The following is a 19589-nucleotide window of genomic DNA, read 5'->3' as shown; positions in this document are numbered from 1 at the left end:
TGCTTAATCTCACCACAGGAAGTAAGACTTTCAGATTCTGAGAAAATGACAAATTTGGACAGGAATCCATCAACCCATGTGATTTTAGAGCCATGAGATGTTTAGAGAGTCTGAGTGTTTGGAGTGCTCCCTGAAAATGACTGCATTGCTTTCTTCCCTAGAGCATGGGAGTTGTTCTTTATGTCCTTGTCTGTGGAGCTCTACCTTTTGATGGACCAACTCTCCCTATTTTGAGGCAGAGGGTTTTAGAAGGAAGATTCCGGATTCCTTATTTCATGTCAGAAGGTAACAAGCCATCCATCGTATTAGTTGTGCATTACAGAATTTATACTGCATGAAGTCCTAGCCAGTTTCCTTACTGAAAGTTTGGTACCAGATAAAATGACTGAGTCATTTTAAAAGCCATGGAGCTCTGCGACACCCTCCATGTAGACAAGATATGTTCCAGCCTTCCTCCTTGTAACTGAGGACAGAAGCTACGCAAATTAAGAGCAGAAAGTCTTCCCATTCAGCTTGAGTTTATAAATGTCCCAGTTTATTTTAGACTCCATAGATACAGGCTTACAACAATTTTACTCTATGTATGAAATAGATTTTCAAAATTAAGTTTTTAAATTCAAGTCAACTGATGGAACTCTGGTGAAATAAATTGAAATGCTACAGTCCCTGCCTGTCTTGTCTTGGGCTGTCATATAAGCAACAGTTTGGTTTACGTTTTAGTTGTATCTTTACTTTTCTTGGGAAAGCAAGGTCACATAGGCTTTGGAAAGAGACAACTACCTGGATGGAATCCTGAGTTCACCATTCATTGGCCATGCAGTTTTGACCCACCTGTACAGTGGAGTTAACAGTAGTTCCTACTCTAGAGATGTCATAAGGATGGTTAAATTACTCTGCACAAAGCACTTAGCACAGTGCCTGAGAGATGTGAGTGGCAGGAGGCTGGATTGAAGGAGGGTAATGAAGAGCCTGAGCCCACTCAGCTGCAGCTGCAGTGTCCTTAGTATACTCAGAAGCACGTGGTCCTGGGCAACACTGATGAGAAAGCAGCGGCTCACTGTAAAGAGCTCGCTGCTCACCACCTGGCTTTACTGAGCATGCCTCAATATGACCGAGGATCAGTTCATTGTGCTTGTTCTGAGAATGAAGCTTAATTTTTTTTTCCTTAGTGGAAATCTAAGTCTATGACTAGATAGTTTGAGAAATGCACTAGAAAGATTCCTTTAGCATACAGATACCTTGTTCTCACCTGTGATTTTTTTTTAAAAAAAAGATTTATTTATTATTATACATAAGTACACTGTAGCTGACTTCAAACGCACCAGAAGAGGGCATCAGATCTCATTAAGGGTGGTTGTGAGCCACCATGTGGTTGCTGGGATTTGAACTCAGGACCTTCAGAAGAGCAGTCAGTGCTGTTACCCGCTGAGCCATCTCGCCAGCCCCCCTTACCTGTGTTTCTTAAATATTTCTTCAGCATCTGAACTTGACAAGTCTATCATTTATATATTCATTTACTCATTTGTCTTTCTGCTTTCAAGTGAAGGATACAAAGATTGTTGTACAAGTCACATGGGCCATGCTAGTATGCTTGAAGTTGATATATGTGACTTTTTTAACATTGCATTTTCTATAGATTGTGAACACCTCATTAGAAGGATGTTGGTCCTAGATCCTTCCAAACGGCTAAGCATAGCTCAAATCAAGGAGCACAAGTGGATGCTCATAGAGGTTCCTGTACAGAGGCCTATTCTCTACCCACAAGAACAGGAAAACGAGCCGTCCATTGGAGAATTTAATGAGCAGGTTCTTCGACTGATGCACAGCCTTGGGATTGATCAGCAGAAGACTGTTGAGGTAAAGTGACGGAGAGGTCTGCAGAGGTTTAAATGTTCTTCTGCATTTGGGGCTTGCAGCTCCATGACCACACTGTTCCTGTCTTTTAGCACATTCGTCCCTAGTGGCTGGTTCCCTGAGGACTATGTCAGGCTCTGTTTATAGTTAGACATTCAATCTCTAAACCCTTCCTTTGCCCTGTCTGCCAAAACACCCAAGAAAAGAATTTTGGAGGGTTAGGAAAAGGCAAAGATTGAAGCTTAAAAGCTGGGCATAGTGGGGCACACTTTTAATCCCAGTACTGAGAGACAGACAGATCTCTGTGGGTTCAAGGATAGTCAGGGTTACATGATGAGACTCTATCTCATAAAAATACAGAGTAGAAAGTTTCTTCCAAAGTGAAACAAGGATTTCATATTGGTATTAAAATAGTTTATATGGACTACATATATGGAGCAAGAGTAAGGGCTGAGCCAAGAGCCAAAAGGAAGGAATGAGACTGAAAACCGCCAGTAGGGTTGAGGAGAACCAGGTTAAGCAGGCAAGTAGGTTATGATTTGTAAGTATTAATGGTTATAGAACTAAGAACTCTATAAACCTGGAAATTTCCTTTTGGCTTTTTTTCTACCTAGTAGTTAGCATGCTTAGAGAACAGATGTAGTACCTGCACAACAGCCCCACCAAGATTGGACAGTGCCTTGAGGACACTGTATCTTGTCACCTCTTGGAACCATGAGCAAAACCAAACTTGCTTTCTTGCTTTGTGCATTGTGCACTCAGTGACATTTTCCCATGCTTACCCATGGAGTAGATCCTGATGGCAGCTTTTGTGGGGCTCCTCTGGCCTGTGGGTTTTTTGTTTTCTCTGCGGGTTTTGTGGATCCATGTTGCCCCATATAGCACAGTAGATTGTCAGGTAGAATTAGAAGCCAAATGAGAAGTTGTTTCTCTGTGGCATTGGCATCCTGGGAAAGCTGGCAGACTAATAATGTGAAAATTCTGGGAAGCAAGTTTATATTCAAGACTTCCAAAGGGTGGAGCTGCAAAAACAAGAGGAAAAGATTACCTAAGAATGCAGACACACTGACTCTCCATCTAGCTGCAGATGTCATTCTCCAGCCCAAAATAATCACCAGAAAGTCCACAAAGGCTTTTGTTCATTCACCAGAGCTTTCAATGATTTGAACTTTAGTCAAGCTATAAAGTTAGAAGTTTGAGCACAGGGAGTTGATCAACTTTACACCTAGTTACCACTGTGAGATAGGGCCATATCACAGCACTGGCAGCCACTGTGTGAAGCAGTGATGACATTTATTCATTCTCTCTCTCTCTCTCTCCCTCTCTCTCTCTCTCGACAGGGTTTCTCTGTATAGTCCTGGCTGTCCTGGAACTCACTCTGTAGACCAGGCTGGCCTCTAACTCAGAAATCTTGCCTCTGCCTCCCAAATGCTGGGACATTTTTCTTAATGCAGAAAAATTAATGGATCCCTGATAAGAAATAAAGAAATAGAACCAAACACTCATTTAAAGATGTCACCTTTGATGAATCTAGAGACCTGAAGTGTATGTCTTCCTGTCTCTGAATTCTGGAAAGGTTTTTGCTCAGAGGTATACTTCACTACTGTATTTTTTAAGTACCTTGGTGCCTAAAATTATGGGACTGAAAATAACACCTCTAAAATCTTAAGCCAGAATTATTGTGGAAATTTCTGTGAGTGGATCTCAGAGGGCACACTTGGTCCAGTGCCCTTGGGCTGAATATCATGGCAGAGCCTGTGCTTCCCTTCTCAGAAGACATGAGACAGAAAGAAAAGGTTTTGTGATTTCATTATCAGGATACATGATTGTACCCCCTCTTTAAAATGGTATAGACCCCTTTGTTGGTTTTCACAGTTTTCTACCTTCAGCACCTGTTTTCTCTTTCAGTCTTTGCAAAACAAGAGCTATAATCACTTTGCTGCCATTTATTTCTTGTTGGTGGAACGTCTAAAATCACATAGGAGCAGTTTTCCTGTGGAGCAGAGACTTGATGGCCGCCAGCGTCGGCCTAGCACCATTGCTGAACAAACAGTTGCCAAGGTAACAACAGCCATGTAGCCACTAGTCTCATTTTGTATGTGCCTTTTTATGTTGGACACATTTTTTTTATCATTTGGTACGAACGGTTAGGATCTCATCCTCTACAGTTTTTTCTAGAAAGTTTCATCCACTGTCATTCACTAGATCTGAAAACTGTTAGCATCCTCCTCCTTTTAAGGATTAGCTTTATTTTCAGTTCTTTTCTTTTTAAGAGGTATTTTGTCTTTTAATCATTTGCTAATATTGAGAATTAATGGAAGTAGCCTGTACTTTCAGTTCATTTACAGAATTTTTTACATATTGACTGTATGCAAGTGCTATTATTAGGCACTGTAAGAGTTTGAATGCATGGGACACCATCGTCGCTCTCAGAGCTGTATCACAGAAGCAAAGATACAACCAGAATCATCCTTCAAAGCAGGATGAGGGCAAGGGAGAGAGAGGCTCAGAGAATAGGTAGCTGCATGGAAGAGATGACATGTAAAACAGGCCTTCATGAAGATGTGAGACCTTGACAGGGACAGGAAGTACTGAAGACATTGTGACTAGAGAGGAGACACCCAGTGATGGACACAACTGCTCACATGGACCATTGTAGGTCTTGTTCCTAATAATTCAGCCCATTTGAAGTGAAGTCTACAGAAATAAAAATTGGAGTGGTAAGTGGAAGCCATATTGTGAAAAGCTCTAAATGCCAAGGATGACTTATAGGTGAGGACGTGATCATGAGCTTCTGCAGACAATGAGGTAGGTAGTCTGGGAGATGGAAAGGATGGTTTGCTTAGGAGAGACCAGGGGCAGGAGGTTGTTTATTGTTTGTTTTGAGACAGGATCTCACTGGCTGGTTTAGGACTTGCTATATAGACTAAACTGGCCTTGAACTCAGACATTTTTTTGCCTGTCCCTTCCAAGTACTGGGATTAAAGGCATGTGCCACCATGCTCTATCTTGGAAGAGCAGAAATGTATGAGAAATGCTTACAAGATTGTCATACCAAGTGAGATGCAGAATGCTGAAGATTTAATGTGGTGCTGGGAGGAACAGGGATGAAGGCCAAGAATGGCAGATCTCGTGTGGGCTTAGCTCTGATTTGGAGGTGCAACTGCACTTCAGGAACACCAGAGCAAACCCCAGATTCTGTGCCTCGCTTTTTAAAGTGGTCGTGGCACTAAGTGCAGTGACAAGGTGAGTTGGTATCTGTGAAGCCCAAGAATAGTACAAAGCAAATGTTGAGTGTCTGTTCTACAGCAGAGTTAGAGATGACCGTCTTCTCAGTGTCCTCAAAGGCCTCAGTGGGGGCAGAGTGGGGTCATGGCTCAGTGCCAGGAGAGGATGTGATCTGAGAGGTCTCGCTCTGTGTAGAGACTGGGAAAGGAGTGCTTCTCCCAGTTAGGATGCTTCTGCTTCTGTGAGTTCAGAAGGATTCTCATAGTTCAGTGGGATTCTGATGGACAGGCACATAAGGAGCTTTGCATTGGTTTCTACCGAACACGAGAAGGGAGGGGGATGAACATTCTTGATTTCTAACGGGCGAACTATATATATATATATATATATATATATTAATATCTTAAAAATAATGTGGTAATGCAAATGTGAGGGAATACTATATCAGTGTAGCTCCAGATATGTGGATCAGAGTATTTCTAAGCACTCAAGAATCTTCAAAATTGAATAGCACTGCTTTTAAGCAAGATTGAAAAGGGACAAAAGAACTCCTGAGCTGTGTTGATAGTAGTGATCTATAGTGATGTGCTTCCTATGTACAAGTATGTCTAGACAGAGGGATAGGAAGCAGGATGCCCAATGCAGTTACAGACTTTCTCAGATAAGCTTACTCATTCACAAGTGAGAGTGGTAAGGGCTTTCTTTCATCAGCAGTTGTTCCCCAGCATGTGCGTGTGTTACTGGACAAGACATCCTTTCTGATCTTCGTGGTAAGCACATCCCTCAGATAGCTCAGCGTGTATTTGATTTGACTTGAGGTACAGGTAAATAGTATACATGGCTTCTTTTGCTTACTGACTTTGTTACTGCTAAGCACACCACACAATCTTTTCATTGTACACATTGGCCAGGTCAGCATCAAACTGCATTCTGTAATTTCAAATGTGTCCAATTCTAATAGAAGGCTGCCCAGCTTACCTACTAACTTGTTGAAAGTGCCTTCTGGGCCCTCTAACAAGGAGGTCCCACAGCTGAAGAGTTGTTCCCTGCCCTCTGTGTTTTAGTGTGCCTTGTTAAAAAGCTAATTTCTCTGTTTATTTGGATGTAACAGTTTTAATAGAGCATCTTTGTTTTAATTCTCTGATTTTTGTTTGTTTGTTTAAAGAGAGTGTAGATCACTTGTTCCCTGACATTGCAATAAACAAAACTGAGAAAACAGCATGATCTAATACAGAGACCACACACACTATAGAATCACGCAGACCTTAAGTTCCATGTAGAGATGAATGACTTTACTCAGGTAAGGATGTCTGAGATCCTGTGTTCCTAAATATAAAAGGAAAATGGTGCCTCCTTAATAAGATTGCTACCAAGGGCTGGAGAGATGGCTCAGCGGTTAAGAGCACTGACTGCTCTTCCAGAGGTCCTAAGTTCAATTCCCAGCAACCACATGGTGGCTCATCACCATCCCAATGCCCTCTTCTGGTGTGTCTGAAGACAGCTACAATGTACTCATATAAAAATAAATCTCCCCCCACCCCCCAAAAAAAGATTGCTACCAAGATAAAACTAGTCAACCTATGGGGATAGTTGCATTCAACAAAGCACAGCTCCCATCTGCAAGGCAGTGTCACAGCCACTGAGGCCCCTGAAATACCCAAGAGCCACCCCGTGCTCATAGGGAGTCATTAGTTTAATGATGGAGGACCCTTCTTTTGTAGACAACAGTGAGCTGCTCACTGTAGGTAGGTGGTCAGTACTCTCATTCACTGTATATCGTACCAGAAATATCAGACAACGATTTAGGAAAAGAAAACTCTTACATTTTTCTCATCGACCCTAAATACTAGTTTTTAACAACCCTCCTACTTCAAGTTTGTGTCAGCTTTAAGCAGGTGAAAATGAAATGGTCGTCTCTTTTCTTTAATTGCTGATTAGCGGTTGCTCCACAATCATAGGACAAAGCTTACTTTTAAGTTGTTTGGGTTGCCATAGCAAAATGCCAGATGAGCATTTACTTCCTTGAGGTTCTGAAGGCTCAAGGCACATGATCTGGTGCCTGCAGTAAATTTCTACCAAAAGCTCTCTTCTAAGCTAATAGATGGCTACCTTCTGTTGTGCCCTCTCAGCACATGGATTGTGGGGAAACCCTGTGTGTCTTACATCTCTCTTGAATACCAGCCTGCCATGTAACAAGGGCCTGTAACTCAGTGGCCAGGAGGGACAACATAGTAACATAACATTCTCTCACCACCTTTATAATTTGAGAATACCTTTGTGCGTGATATCCTCCCTGATTAAAAAGGACAGTTTTCGCCCAGTGCTGAGGATCGAATCCAGGGCTTTGTAGGTTAAATACTCAACCATGCCATACCCCAGCTTCTGAAAGACAGCTCACACAGACTTGTAAAACACACCATTCTGTTTCCTAGGAAGCCACACCAAACTATTATTCCTCAATCTAAGTTCATGGTCACTTTCTGCAGTCCAAGTCAAATGTAAAATTTGTGGAAGAGACCAGGTGTGACAGTGTGCCTAGAATCCTAGCACTGTAGAGCCTGAGACAGGAGGATTAAGGTATCAGTACCAGCTAAAACTCCAAAATAAGACTTTGCCTCCAAAAAAAGACAGAAAGGAAGGAAAGGGAAAGGGAAAAAGGGAAAGGGGGAGAGGAAAAAAAGAAAGGAAAGGAAGGAAAAGTTGTCAAGGAAAGTGTGATGTACTTAATCTGATACAGCTCGGTCCAGCATAAAGAATTAGGGAAACAGGATGGAGCTAGAGCAGCCTTGTGATCAGATACGGCATCTCATTTCCAGTGCAGTATCTTCAAGTAAGGCGTCCCTGCTCTCAGACAGAAGGAACAGGTTAAGAAATTAAGGAACTAGAAATCAACCATTTTGTTTTACGCTTTAATTGAAAGCTGGTGATAGGGTAGGAATGTACTAAATGTACATTTATTAGGAAATGAAATTGTTGTGTGGTAACCAGAGAGATGCCCAAGATATACAACATAACCCCAAAGAAAAAAGATGAGCAAGAAGCTGATCCTTCATTGTGCTCAGAGAGTACACAGCACTTTTTGTGGTGTTTCCCATCCACTAGCCACAGATGGCTTGCTGCTGTTTTATTAGTATCACAATGTATCCTATGTTTTAAGTATACTCAAAATTTTGAGATGTATAGAAAGAACATGTCTCCTCAAGAATTATCAATTTAGCTAAACATGATGGTGTATGTCTTTAATCCCAACAATTAGAAGGTAGAAGCTATTGGCTCTCTATAAGTTCCAGGCTAGCCTGGACTACACAGTGAGTTCCACAGCTGCATGGAGAAGTCCTGTCTCAAAAACAAAAACAAACAACAGCAAAAATCAACTTAAAATTCCAACTGGAAGCCATGAGAGACTGGCTGACTCCAAAACTGCATTCGTCTTCTTGTCCAGTTGTTTTGTCCTTGGGGTCATTTTAAGACTGGGAGGAAGAGAGTTTATGATGCTAAGCTGAGGGTTTCACGTATTACCTTTCAACCTTAACTTCACTATGAAGTGGGTATTACACCCATTTTTATGAATTAAGAAAAGATTCAGAGAAAGTTAAATTACCTGATTAAAGTCATCATGGAAATAGTAAGTAATAGATCTACAAATTAAGCCCATGCCTGGAAAAAAAAATTACAATTTCATGTGGTTTTGTCCCTTTTTTGTGTGAATTTAACAGTCAGCATCCTGTATCTTCTGCCATAACTATAGCAGGGAAAATGGAGGCTCTGCTTCTTCCTATGGGAGTCTGGTATGATGATTGTCCCCCAGATTGTCACAGTGTCTATTATGTTCAAAGCACATCTGAAAAGTTATTCTGCCAGTTTCTAAGGCTATGGCTAGAAGGAGAGTTGCCTGTCCTTGTTCACTTAAAGCATTGACAAAGGAGACAGAACAATGGAATGAACCACCCACAGAAAGCCAAAATGTGGTGGCTCATGTCTGATACTCCATCACTTAAGAGATACAAGCAGTAGGCCCAGAGTTTATAAGAAACAAAGACAGAAAGAGACCCAAGTTCTGTGGAGCAGGCTGGTCCCAGGAAGGAACTCTGCAGCAATAAGCATTTCTCCTGTCGCTCTAGCAGGCTGTATGTATTCAGACTGCATCTTCTCAAAAGAAAGGGACCTTCCTATCACCTTGAGTAGCCACTTCTGTCGTCTTCCTCTGTTCGTGGGGAGGGGAGGTAGGAAAATAGAATTACTTCCTATACTTATTGTACTAGCTCTGGGGATTGTGTTCATCTGTACCTCCTTGTTGAGCTCCTATGAGCCTTTTTTTTTCTTTAATCTTTCCAGGTAGAATAGTTTTAAAAATAAGAAAAAAATAGTTTATTGACTTGAGACAAAGACCACTCTTTGATTCTTTATAAGGCCATCTTGTTGCTTGTGTGAAAGACTATCATTATGAGACAGGAACCAAACTCTGTATAATTTATTTGAGAATATCTGACTAGTGAGACTTTAAATTCAGTGTTCACCACATATGTGTGCACACACACACATACACACGCAATCAAATCTTTTCTGGAGTTCCAGCAAATAACTCTTGTTCCAAGAGCAGTGAGTATATTTGTTCCCACACTGTCTGTTCTTGCCATATTTTCAGGCACAAACTGTGGGGCTGCCAGTGACCTTGCATCCACCGAACGTGAGACTGATGCGATCTACCCTCCTCCCACAGGCATCCAATGTGGAGGCCTTTTCATTTCCAACATCCAGCTGTCAAGCAGAAGCTGCCTTTATGGAGGAAGAGTGTGTCGACACTCCAAAGGTAAGGTGCTGTGCTTTCGTGGTGTGCTTGTGATGCAGTGGAGAGTGGGTGGAGACCTCGGTTTCATACATAGTGTGGTAGTATGGTTTTGTTGAATGTTGTTTTGGTGAAGAATTGTATCAAAATGTTCAGAGATCGGGTCTCATTGTTTAAGTAACAGCTCCAGGCCACATAAGCCCTCTGTTTCTTCCTTCCCTAAGCAGTTCCTCTTCTTTCCCAAGTTTTAAAGTTTCTTCATAACTGTTTGGGTGTATGACTAAGTCAGGAGGTAGGTTGGCTGACTCTTCACAAGTTATGATTTTAAAAACAAAATGTTACCTATTGTGCTGAGTTACACTTTGTTATTGTTGTGTTCTTTCTGCACAGCAAACCTTAAATACAAAGTATAAGATCTCTTTTTGACTGAGTGAGCATCCTTTTTGATCCAGCCTGGGCGTGCTTAATGGGTTTAGTTTGTATTCAGTGTATTGCATAAAGTGGACTGCCAGGAAATGAAAGATGACCACTTCTTTCATGCAATGGATTCTTTTTGACTTGTAAGTGGTATATACTCAGTACCAAGTGCTATAGAGATGATCATATTAATAGGAAACAGTATCCTAAAAGAATGTAGAGTGTGTTCAGGCTGCTTCACTAAGCTGTGTGAATTTGGGCAAGGTGAATTTCATTTTGCTCTGTATAAAACTATGTTCTATATATGTATTTTAGGAAGCCATTGTTACGAGTAAGATAATCTGTGTGGTTTAGGGTAGATTTTAAATAGTCAACAAATACTGTTTTCCCATATTTTACCCTCTTTAGATAACAAAAAACATGAATCAGACATGAGCTTGCCTAATACTCTACTAGACTGTAGTCTAACACAAATTGTATGAAACTAACACAGCAGGCCAACTACTGAATAAACTGATGAAATGTCAGTCAAATGAACCTAGAAAGAAGTAGGGGAATTGATTTTGTACTTGATCAGGAAAATTTGGGGGTAACTCTCACAACTAGAGTTGCAAAGTAGAGTAGAATCTGTGTGGCTGGAAATTAGGGCGGGGTTTCATCAGGAAAGGGAGGGTACTGTAGGTAATCAGGCCCATCTATGTCAAAGCAGTTGTTCTTCTGAGGGAAAGGGCATGGGAAGGAAAACTGTACAAGTAAAAACGTGTATGTTTGCTTTGAAGGGCAAGCAAGGAGGTCAGTTCTTTAGGCAGTGTTCCGGGTGTGGAACTGGTGACTTATTGGGACAGCTGATAGAATAGTCAGGCACCAGCTGAAGACCTGAGTAAGGAGACACTGCATGCATGCTGGTCTTGGAGACTGCCTGAGCGGTTCTCCAGCAGACAGGCAAGGGAGCAAGGACAGTGGGAGCTCAGTAAGCATGGGTCCAGGAGGGAGATGATGCAGGGCCTGAAATATGGGGATGGACATGAAATAGGAGAGGAGGGGACGCTAACATTGGGGTTGAGAGTGTAGAACTCCAAGCTTAGAAACGGGATGGCAAATGCCATTCAGTTAAGACCTCTGGATGTCAAGCAGATTCATGAGTTGCATGGACTTTGTGGAGCACAGTGGTGGTGGCAGCTCCATACCAGACTGTCACAACAGGTGGTAAGCCAACTTGCTATACAAGAATAGTTACTGTCCAGCCCTAAAGATGAGGCTACTTCCTGTGGACAGTCTGCTTTTTGTGCCTGTGTTTGCCTAGCATTACACATTAGTGTAATTCATGCTCAGCATTTAGACATAAAATAGGGCAGCATAATTCATTTTTACGATCTAATTCTCTTGAAGAAATTAAAATGCAGTGTGTTGAAGTCTTGCCTGTAAAGGCACCAGGCCCAAAACACAGATTGAACACTGTCTGCTATAATATATAGGGCAAGCTATTTTTAAAGCTTGTGATTGTTGTAGTTACTAGGAAACAGACAGGAAATGGTTTGCAGAAGATACAGACGTTGCTACATGGTATATTCACATTTGTAGGCATGAGAGTCAAACTGGAACTGGCCCCAGCACTGGCAGTGCTACCCTGAAACTCAGAGCAGGCCGTAAACATCTCCAGGACTGATGTGCATCATTTTGTTAGCTCCTTCCAACTACCTTTCTTTGAGACCCATAAGTAAATGCATACACCAAAGAATCTTTCAGTTCCTTTGTTCACATGACTTCATATACATTCACTATAGCCCACTTATTTTCTGAAAGATTATCATAGCTATATATATTAATAATTCCATTTCTACTTGTGATCAAAAATTAGTATTGAACATTTAAAAACAGATCACTTCTCATTCCCTTAATTGTTAGTAAAATCACTGAAGGAGTCTAACTTGAAACTTTGACTTGGGTTTTATGGGCCGGAGGGGAAGGCATTTTTCTGAGCATTAATTGAGACCCTCAGGACATAGAGCCCATGGTAGGAGGACAGTTGCACAACCTGTGTAGAGTAGATTTCCCATGTACACATGTCAGTCCATTTGTAATACTACTAAAGACTATACTAAAAGGATTTCCAGGTTCACACCTGGACTAGCTGGTTGAGAATGCAAGTGTAGCCCTACACATTTGTAGCAAATGTGCAGCTTGGTCTTCGGGTGGGTTCCCTAACAAGTGGAGCAGGGGCTGGCTGACCCAGAGTCTGTTCCCTGCCAGTGGATCCCCTTCCCCTACCTGGACTGCCTAGCGGGGCCTTAGCAGGGGAGGGTTTGATTAGTCCTGCTGGGACTAGATGTCACAGGATGGGTTGGTATCCGAGGGGAGGGCGGCTCCTCCTCCTCTGAGGAGAAATGGAGAGGTAATGGAGGGAGCAATTTGTGAGTGCTGGACTGGAAGGAGAGGAGGCAGGGGGTGAGCTGTGATCTGGATGTAAAGTGAATAAAAAATAAAATATTGGGGGGGGGAGAAAATGCAAGTGTAGCAGAGGCATTCCGTGTGTGATTGCACCTTGATAACTCCGCATTGTGAAAGTGATAAACATGAGAGAAGGCTGGAAAGCAAACCAGACTCTTGAGTGGTGCTAAGCTCTAGGGGGTTTGGGGAGAAATTTCACTTTCACTTTCACTTCTGGATTTAAAATTTTAAATTATAATTTGAAGTAAAAACATAAAAATAAAACCAATCATGAAAATCAAGTTTGACAATGTGAAGAGAACAAAGATAAAATTAATTTAACTGTAAGTCACTACTCAAAGACTATTTGATGTCATACTATAAATTAGTAGGTAAGGTATAGATAGGATGGTTCAGTGGGTGAAAAGATTATTGAAATTATTTCCTATTATGTGTAGTTTTGTATCTTCTGTATCTAACAGTGAGTCATGAGAATGTTTCCCATGTCCTGAAGTAGTCTTTACAAGCATAAGTTTTAACAATTATGTAAGTCACTGCTTTGTATATCTCTTTATTTAACCACTCCCCTCTTGTTGTACACAGTTATTTCTCTTTTCTTGCATCCATAGTCTATGGTGAATAATTTTACTTCTGAGCTTTTCTGTCCTGTTATTTAAGGATGGGGTTCTAAGCTGAGTGTGAGGGGCACCTAGGGCTGGCACTGAGTGGAGTGAGGCAGGAGAACACAGGTACAGAGGCGCTCTGGGTGCATAGTAGGGCACCATCTTTACAAAGATGTTTCTAGCTTTGCAGTCATCTCTTTCCTTCTTCACCTGTTTAATTTGCCTCAGGTAGGAAAAAGTGTAGTAGTTTTATTCTTATGCTTTTTTTTTTTTTTTTTTTTTTTTGGTTTTTTCGAGACAGGGTTTCTGTGTAGCCCTGGCTGTCCTCGAACTCACTCTGTAGACCAGGCCTGCCTCTGCCTCCCAAGTGCTGGGATTAAAGGCGTGCACCACCATGCCCGGCTCATTCTTATGCTTTTTTATTGAAAAGCACTCTGCTTTGTTTAAAAAATAAATAAATAACAACAAAGTGTATTGAATTGTAAAATTTTTTAAAGTATTTTTCTGAATTATATTAGTTGACTTTTACCACTATTTTACAAATGGTGGTCTGGGGCTTGTGGGGAGGAGCTTGGGTAGAGCCTAAACAAGTAATTTGTCAGTCTGAGGTTTTACTCCAGTGCCTGCTCAGTATGTCCCGCATTTGCCAGGGACAGGGACGACAGCTAAAGTCCATCACTCTTCCAAACTCAGCAGCGTTTAGTATGCTTGGTGTATTGTATGAACTTGTGTAATACCATAAGATACCCACAAAATACCATAGCCTGTGTAGCTTAAACAACAGAAATTCTGTCTCCCATAGTTCTAGAGGCCAGAGGGCAAGATAGAGTTAGTTCTAGCTGGTTTGTAAGAAATTATGACGTCTTCCTGTTTTTAGACAGCCTCCTTCTCACTCTGTCTTTAGACATCACACAGCCTTTCCTGTGTAGCCATGGGGCAACTGGGAATAAGCTCTTCAAGGTCTCTCCTTTTGACGTCAGACACTTAGCCCTCCTGCCTTGGCCTCTGGGTGCTAAGATTATAAGTATGCACCACCACAACTGATTTAGTGTGTCTTTTCTTATTTTGTTTTTTAAAGATGTAGCTTATTTTTAATTATGGATATGTGTATTTATTTGTCTCTGTGAGCATGTACACATGAACATCGTGCCCATAGAAGCCAGGATGTCAGTTTCCCTGGAGGTGGAGTACCAGGCACTTGTGAGCTTCTTAACATCATCAGTGCAGGGAGCCAAACTTGATCCTCTGCAAGAGCAGCGGCATGCATCTTAACTGCTGCTCTGTCCCTCCAGCAACCCCCACTCCCACCCCATATATCTTTTCTTATAAAGATACTGATCTTATTAGGTCAGGGCTTCACTCATTAACAGGCTCCGTCTCCAAATTCAACCACCTTGGAATTATGAATTCAGAGACAGGAGCGGGAGCTTCCTCAGTCAGTGCTGAAGCCTCCGAGGTGCTGTGCGTATAGCACTACTGCATACGAGGTGCTGTGCGTATAGCACTACTGCATATGAGGTCTCTCAAAACAAAATGGCATTAATTATACATTTTGGCCACATCTTAAAATCCCGCCATTTAATCTGTCTAGATTATTTCTGGAGCATAATTTCTTATTTCTAGCAGCTTATGTCATTTATGTAGATTAACTCAAGATTTTAGTCATACGTCCTTGTAAACTATCTTAGTAGATGATTAGGGAGCTTCAAAGTATGAGTTCCCAGTCATTCTGCCTTGCAAGAAGACAGTGAAACAGATGAAAAGGGAAAACATACCTGGATTCTTTTACATCGAGTCCCTTGGTCACTTAGCATGTCCTTGTTAGTTTGTTGTCAGTTTTCACAAGTCAAGACATCTGGGAAAAGGGAACCCCAGTTGAGAAAATGCCAGTACCAGATTGGCTTGTGAGCAGGCCTGTGGAACATTTTCTTATTAATGATTGACGGAGTCAAGTCTAGCTCACTGGAGGCAGTCCTACCCCTGGGCAGGTGGTCCTGGGTGATATACATACATATACATACATACATACATACATACATACATACATACACACACACACACACACACACACACACTGGGCAGGTGGTCCTGGGTGATATACATACATATACATACATACATACATACATACATACATACATACATACACACACACACACACACACACACACACACACACATACACATACACATATATATATGTATGTATGTAAAAGGCAGGCTAAGGAAGTCATGGGGAACAAACTAATAAGCAGCATTCCTCTGTGTCTTGTGCTTCGGGTCCTGCCTTCAGGGTCCTGCTTTGTCTCCCCTCAGTGGACTCTGCCCTGGGATATAGAAGCCAAATAAACTCTTTGCTCCCCAAGCTACTTTGGTCATGTTCTATCACAGCTTGATGGTCAGCTGCTTCAGGAAACCTGAACTTGTGGTCAAAAGTGCTCACATATGGTGACACTGAGCCACAACACGGGGCTTTCTTACTCATTGTCCAGCCTCCAAGTGTTGTTTTCTAACTGTTCCTAGATGAAAAGTCAGATCAGTGAAAAAAATCAAACCATTGTTTTATACCTGGAAAAGATTTAATTCAGACACAGCTCCACTTCTGGTTTAAATAGGATAAGTTTATAAGGTAACAGTTCAAGACTATAAACTCACAGAGACTGCTGGGTGATTTGAATAACTCAGGAAAGGAGTTCTGTGATACTTCTACATTAAGGAAAGATAAAGAGCCTGCTTGTAGCTGGGCGTGGTGGCGCACGCCTTTAATCCTAGCACTCAAGAGGCAGAGTTAGGAGGATTTCTGAGTTCGAGGCCAGCCTGGTCTACAGAGTGAGTTCCAGGACAGCTAGGGCTACACAGTGAAACCCTGTCTCGAAAAAACGGAAAAAAAAAAAAACAAAAACAAAAAGAGCCTGCTTGTATTGCTTATGCCGCAGGAGTGCGAAGTACATTTTACCAGAGGCTGCACATGTAAGGGTGCTCATTACTTAATTGCTTTAAAACATTTTGAGAGCCTTAGCAAGCTATCTTACTAGACAGCTAAGGGATCTAGAATGAGAGTTGTTGGTCATTGTTTCCTGTAAGAGAACGGTTAAATACAAAGGAGAAACTTATCTGGGACTGGACCAAGAATAGAATGACAGCTGCTGGCCAGATTTCAGATTCCTGTTTTCAGTGCCATGAGGACATTGGTGTGGTCTGGGAAGAAAGTATCTGCCATGTACCGGTACCTTACCAACACGAAGGCTCTGTCCAAAGATGCTTGTAGAATCAGTTCCCAGCACACAAGGCTGAGTCACCCTACTTCCTCTCCAAAAAAAGGTCCTTGCAGTGCCTCTAGTGACTGCTGTAAGAGGAAAGTATCCTGCGCCTGCCATAGGGCAGTCCTACATCACTTCTCATATATATGTGCTTCCCCTGCTTCAGTGGAAATAATAGCTCTACCTAGTGTGTCCCAATTGAAAGTACCACAGAAGAACGGACTCCTTTGCTGGCTGCTCCTGAGCAGCTATTCATAGGAGAAAACGGATTGATTTCCACAGGGGAATAGTTAAAGTAATGAGGTAAATAATTGCCTGCTCTTTGGGGCTTTTACCAGCCAGAACTTGAAACCACAACTCCCCTTTGTGTGCTGTTTTGCTGGCTATTAGGTGGTTTGCTTGGCAACTGTGTGGGAAGGCAGTGTGCTCATTCAGGACCTGTGCTGAGCTCCCAATGGGCAGGCACTGTAGATGCTGTGTGAGCTGCTAAAGGATGAGGACTCTATGCCGAGGGCTTACTAACTTCTGCTGGAATGTTGAGCTGTGAGTCATTTGTTATCCTATAATGGAAGGTTTTGGCTGTTTGCCATTTGAATTTTTTTTCAATTATTTTTGTGGTATCTGCTGTCTACAACAAGTCTTACTTTCCATTCCTCAGGCATATTAAAACCAGCTTAAAAATATAACGAATAGGTCACTACTTAAGTTATGAACATAAAAGTGTATGCAGAACCAGTATGTTTTGTGGTTGAAAATCAGGATGTCGGTGACTGTTCTCTCTTAGCTATGGGGCATTTGCTTTAGAGGGAAAAATCTCATCTTTCTCTTTTGTTTCCCTTATTTAAGAAATAATAATAACTGCAAGCCTCAAACCAGTACGTTCATCTGCAAAGGTCTCAAAATCTGTTTATTGTAACAGTGATGGTGCAGAAAAACCTGGGTGGCACTGCCAGTCTGGGTCCTCGTGGGCCTCTGTCCTGAGTGCCGTAGGTGGCTGGCCGTCATTTCTGATGTATGTGCTGTCTGTCATGGGAGTGACTGCATAACTTGAGTGCTTTCCTTGACTTCTCATTGGCTTTAAGTCGTGGCCAACAGGGTTCTGCTGCGGGTGCTTCTCAGCAGAGCGGCGGCTGAGCTTTCCTTTCACACTGACAGGTGAATGGCTGCCTGCTTGACCCTGTGCCCCCTGTCCTGGTGAGGAAGGGATGCCAGTCACTGCCCAGCAGTATGATGGAGACCTCCATTGATGAAGGCTTGGAGACAGAAGGAGAGGCTGAGGAAGACCCCAGTCAGGCCTTTGAAGCTTTCCAGGCCACACGCAGTGGGCAGCGACGGCACACTCTGTCAGAAGTGACTAACCAATTGGTTGTGATGCCCGGGGCAGGTATGATATTAGAGAAGCACAGGTTAGACCTTACAGCATTGCTTCATACTTCAGGCATCGAGAAAGAGTGGCCATGCTCATTCCATATCCTCTTCCTTCAAGGAGGCCGATGCCATGGACTGTGTGGGTTAGGTACTCCGCAGCTACAGAGAGAAAACAAAGTGGCTCAGGGTTGATCCCCCACTCCACGATTCTTTAGCTACAATGTGCTTCATAAGGCAGTATGGCTCTTTTCAAGGGCCAAGATCTTACAGCTGTAACTTATATAGGATTATTTTGATAGTTAAACTAGCCAGTAAAAGCATTCTGAGAGAATGGAGGATTGTCTGTAATCCTGGAGATTGAACTGCGAGTCTCATGCACTTAGGATCCCCAACCCTGAAAAGAGCTTTTCTTTTAGGTGAGTTCTGTTTTCCAAACCAAGGAGTACTCCAGTCCTCTTGCCTTATCTTCCTGAAAGATTAGGACTGTCAAGACTATCGACTGCCTTTTGTCTTGCTTTTGTCTGTGTGTTTAAAGAAGATGCTATTGGATTGGTAATTTTTTTTTCCAGGGAAAATGTTCTCCATGAGTGATAACCCCTCCCTTGAGAGTGTGGACTCTGAGTATGATATGGGGTCTGCCCAGAGGGACCTGAACTTTCTGGAAGACAGCCCTTCCTTGAAGGACATCATGTTAGCCAATCAGCCGTCACCCCGCATGACATCTCCTTTCATAAGCCTCAGACCTGCCAACCCAGCCATGCAGGCTCTGAGCTCACAGAAGCGTGAGGCCCACAACCGGTCCCCCGTGAGCTTCCGAGAAGGCCGCAGAGCATCAGATACGTCCCTTACACAAGGCAAGGTCTTTCTTTTGTGGCTTCGAAAACTCCAATCAGAGATGTGGAAGAAAGCTTTTGCCACGCTGGTGTGAATGGATGATAACTAAAGTGCCTGTTTTGCTTAAACTCTTTGATATTTTACTTGCAGGAATTGTAGCATTTAGACAACATCTTCAGAATCTTGCTAGAACCAAAGGAATTCTGGAGTTGAACAAAGTACAATTGCTGTATGAACAAATGGGATCAAACGCAGACCCTACCTTAACATCAACTGCTCCTCAGCTCCAAGACCTTTCGAGCAGTTGCCCTCAGGTGGGAGTACAGACCCTTTCAAACACATTTCTCCTATGGATGTGCGGTTTTTAGTTAGCTTCCTCCAAGTTGTAACTAAACTGGCTTTATGGGAAGCCCACAGTCTCAGAAGTTTTCTTGCTGCTGCCACTAGCATCTTAAAGCCAGCCATGCTGCCCTCAGATGCTCAGCACCAGATAGAGGCTTACAGGCTCAATCTAGTTTGGGCTCACAAAGCAGGCAGATTACATATGGATGACTCTGAGTCTCCCTTGACTACACACACACACACACACACACACACACACACACACACACAGAGAGAGATGAACACTACCCAATTAGAAGCTTCTCATCACTACTGTAGATGTGAAATCACTATTAAATATGAGGATTAGTCACATTAAAAATAGAATAAATGTTGCTATTTCTTGAGGCAATATTGAGTGCATCCTGTAGTATCCTGGGCCCACGGGTAGGTAAGCACCTTCTAGCACAG

The 19589-nt window shown here is 42.4% G+C and overlaps 2 protein-coding genes across 7 annotated transcripts in view; one reads left to right on the top strand and one right to left on the bottom strand.

Annotated features, from left to right (window-relative positions):
- Positions 1-19589, top strand: part of Sik2 (salt inducible kinase 2) — a 119489-nt gene that overhangs the window by 91834 nt on the left and 8066 nt on the right. For 3 of the 5 annotated variants that reach the window (XR_379116.2, XM_006510266.2, NM_178710.3), the window contains exons 6-12: positions 162-285; positions 1637-1857; positions 3763-3915; positions 9728-9892; positions 17751-17979; positions 18533-18817; positions 18948-19111. Coding sequence is in view for 4 of the 5 variants with exons in the window: in XM_006510266.2 (XP_006510329.1) it covers positions 162-285; positions 1637-1857; positions 3763-3915; positions 9728-9892; positions 17751-17979; positions 18533-18817; positions 18948-19111 (1341 nt within the window). In the remaining variant the exon portion in view is untranslated. The remainder of the gene's footprint in view (positions 1-161; positions 286-1636; positions 1858-3762; positions 3916-9727; positions 9893-17750; positions 17980-18532; positions 18818-18947; positions 19112-19589) is intronic. The other 2 variants (XM_006510267.3, XM_017313332.2) reach the window with 1 other exon arrangement.
- The window catches only part of Ppp2r1b (protein phosphatase 2, regulatory subunit A, beta), a 42430-nt gene continuing 40814 nt past the window's right edge, over positions 17974-19589 (bottom strand). The window contains exon 15 of one of the 2 annotated variants that reach the window (XM_006510642.4): positions 17974-18122. In XM_006510642.4, coding sequence (XP_006510705.2) covers positions 18010-18122 — 113 coding nt within the window. In that variant the 3' untranslated portion in view covers positions 17974-18009. The remainder of the gene's footprint in view (positions 18123-19589) is intronic. The other variant, XM_006510641.4, reaches the window with a different exon arrangement.

This window comes from Mus musculus, chromosome 9, assembly GCF_000001635.26.
Source record: "Mus musculus strain C57BL/6J chromosome 9, GRCm38.p6 C57BL/6J".
NCBI classification, from domain to species: domain Eukaryota; kingdom Metazoa; phylum Chordata; class Mammalia; order Rodentia; family Muridae; genus Mus; species Mus musculus.
The sequence above is the reverse complement of the archived record's forward strand: the minus strand, read 5'-3'. Positions and strand labels throughout refer to the sequence as shown.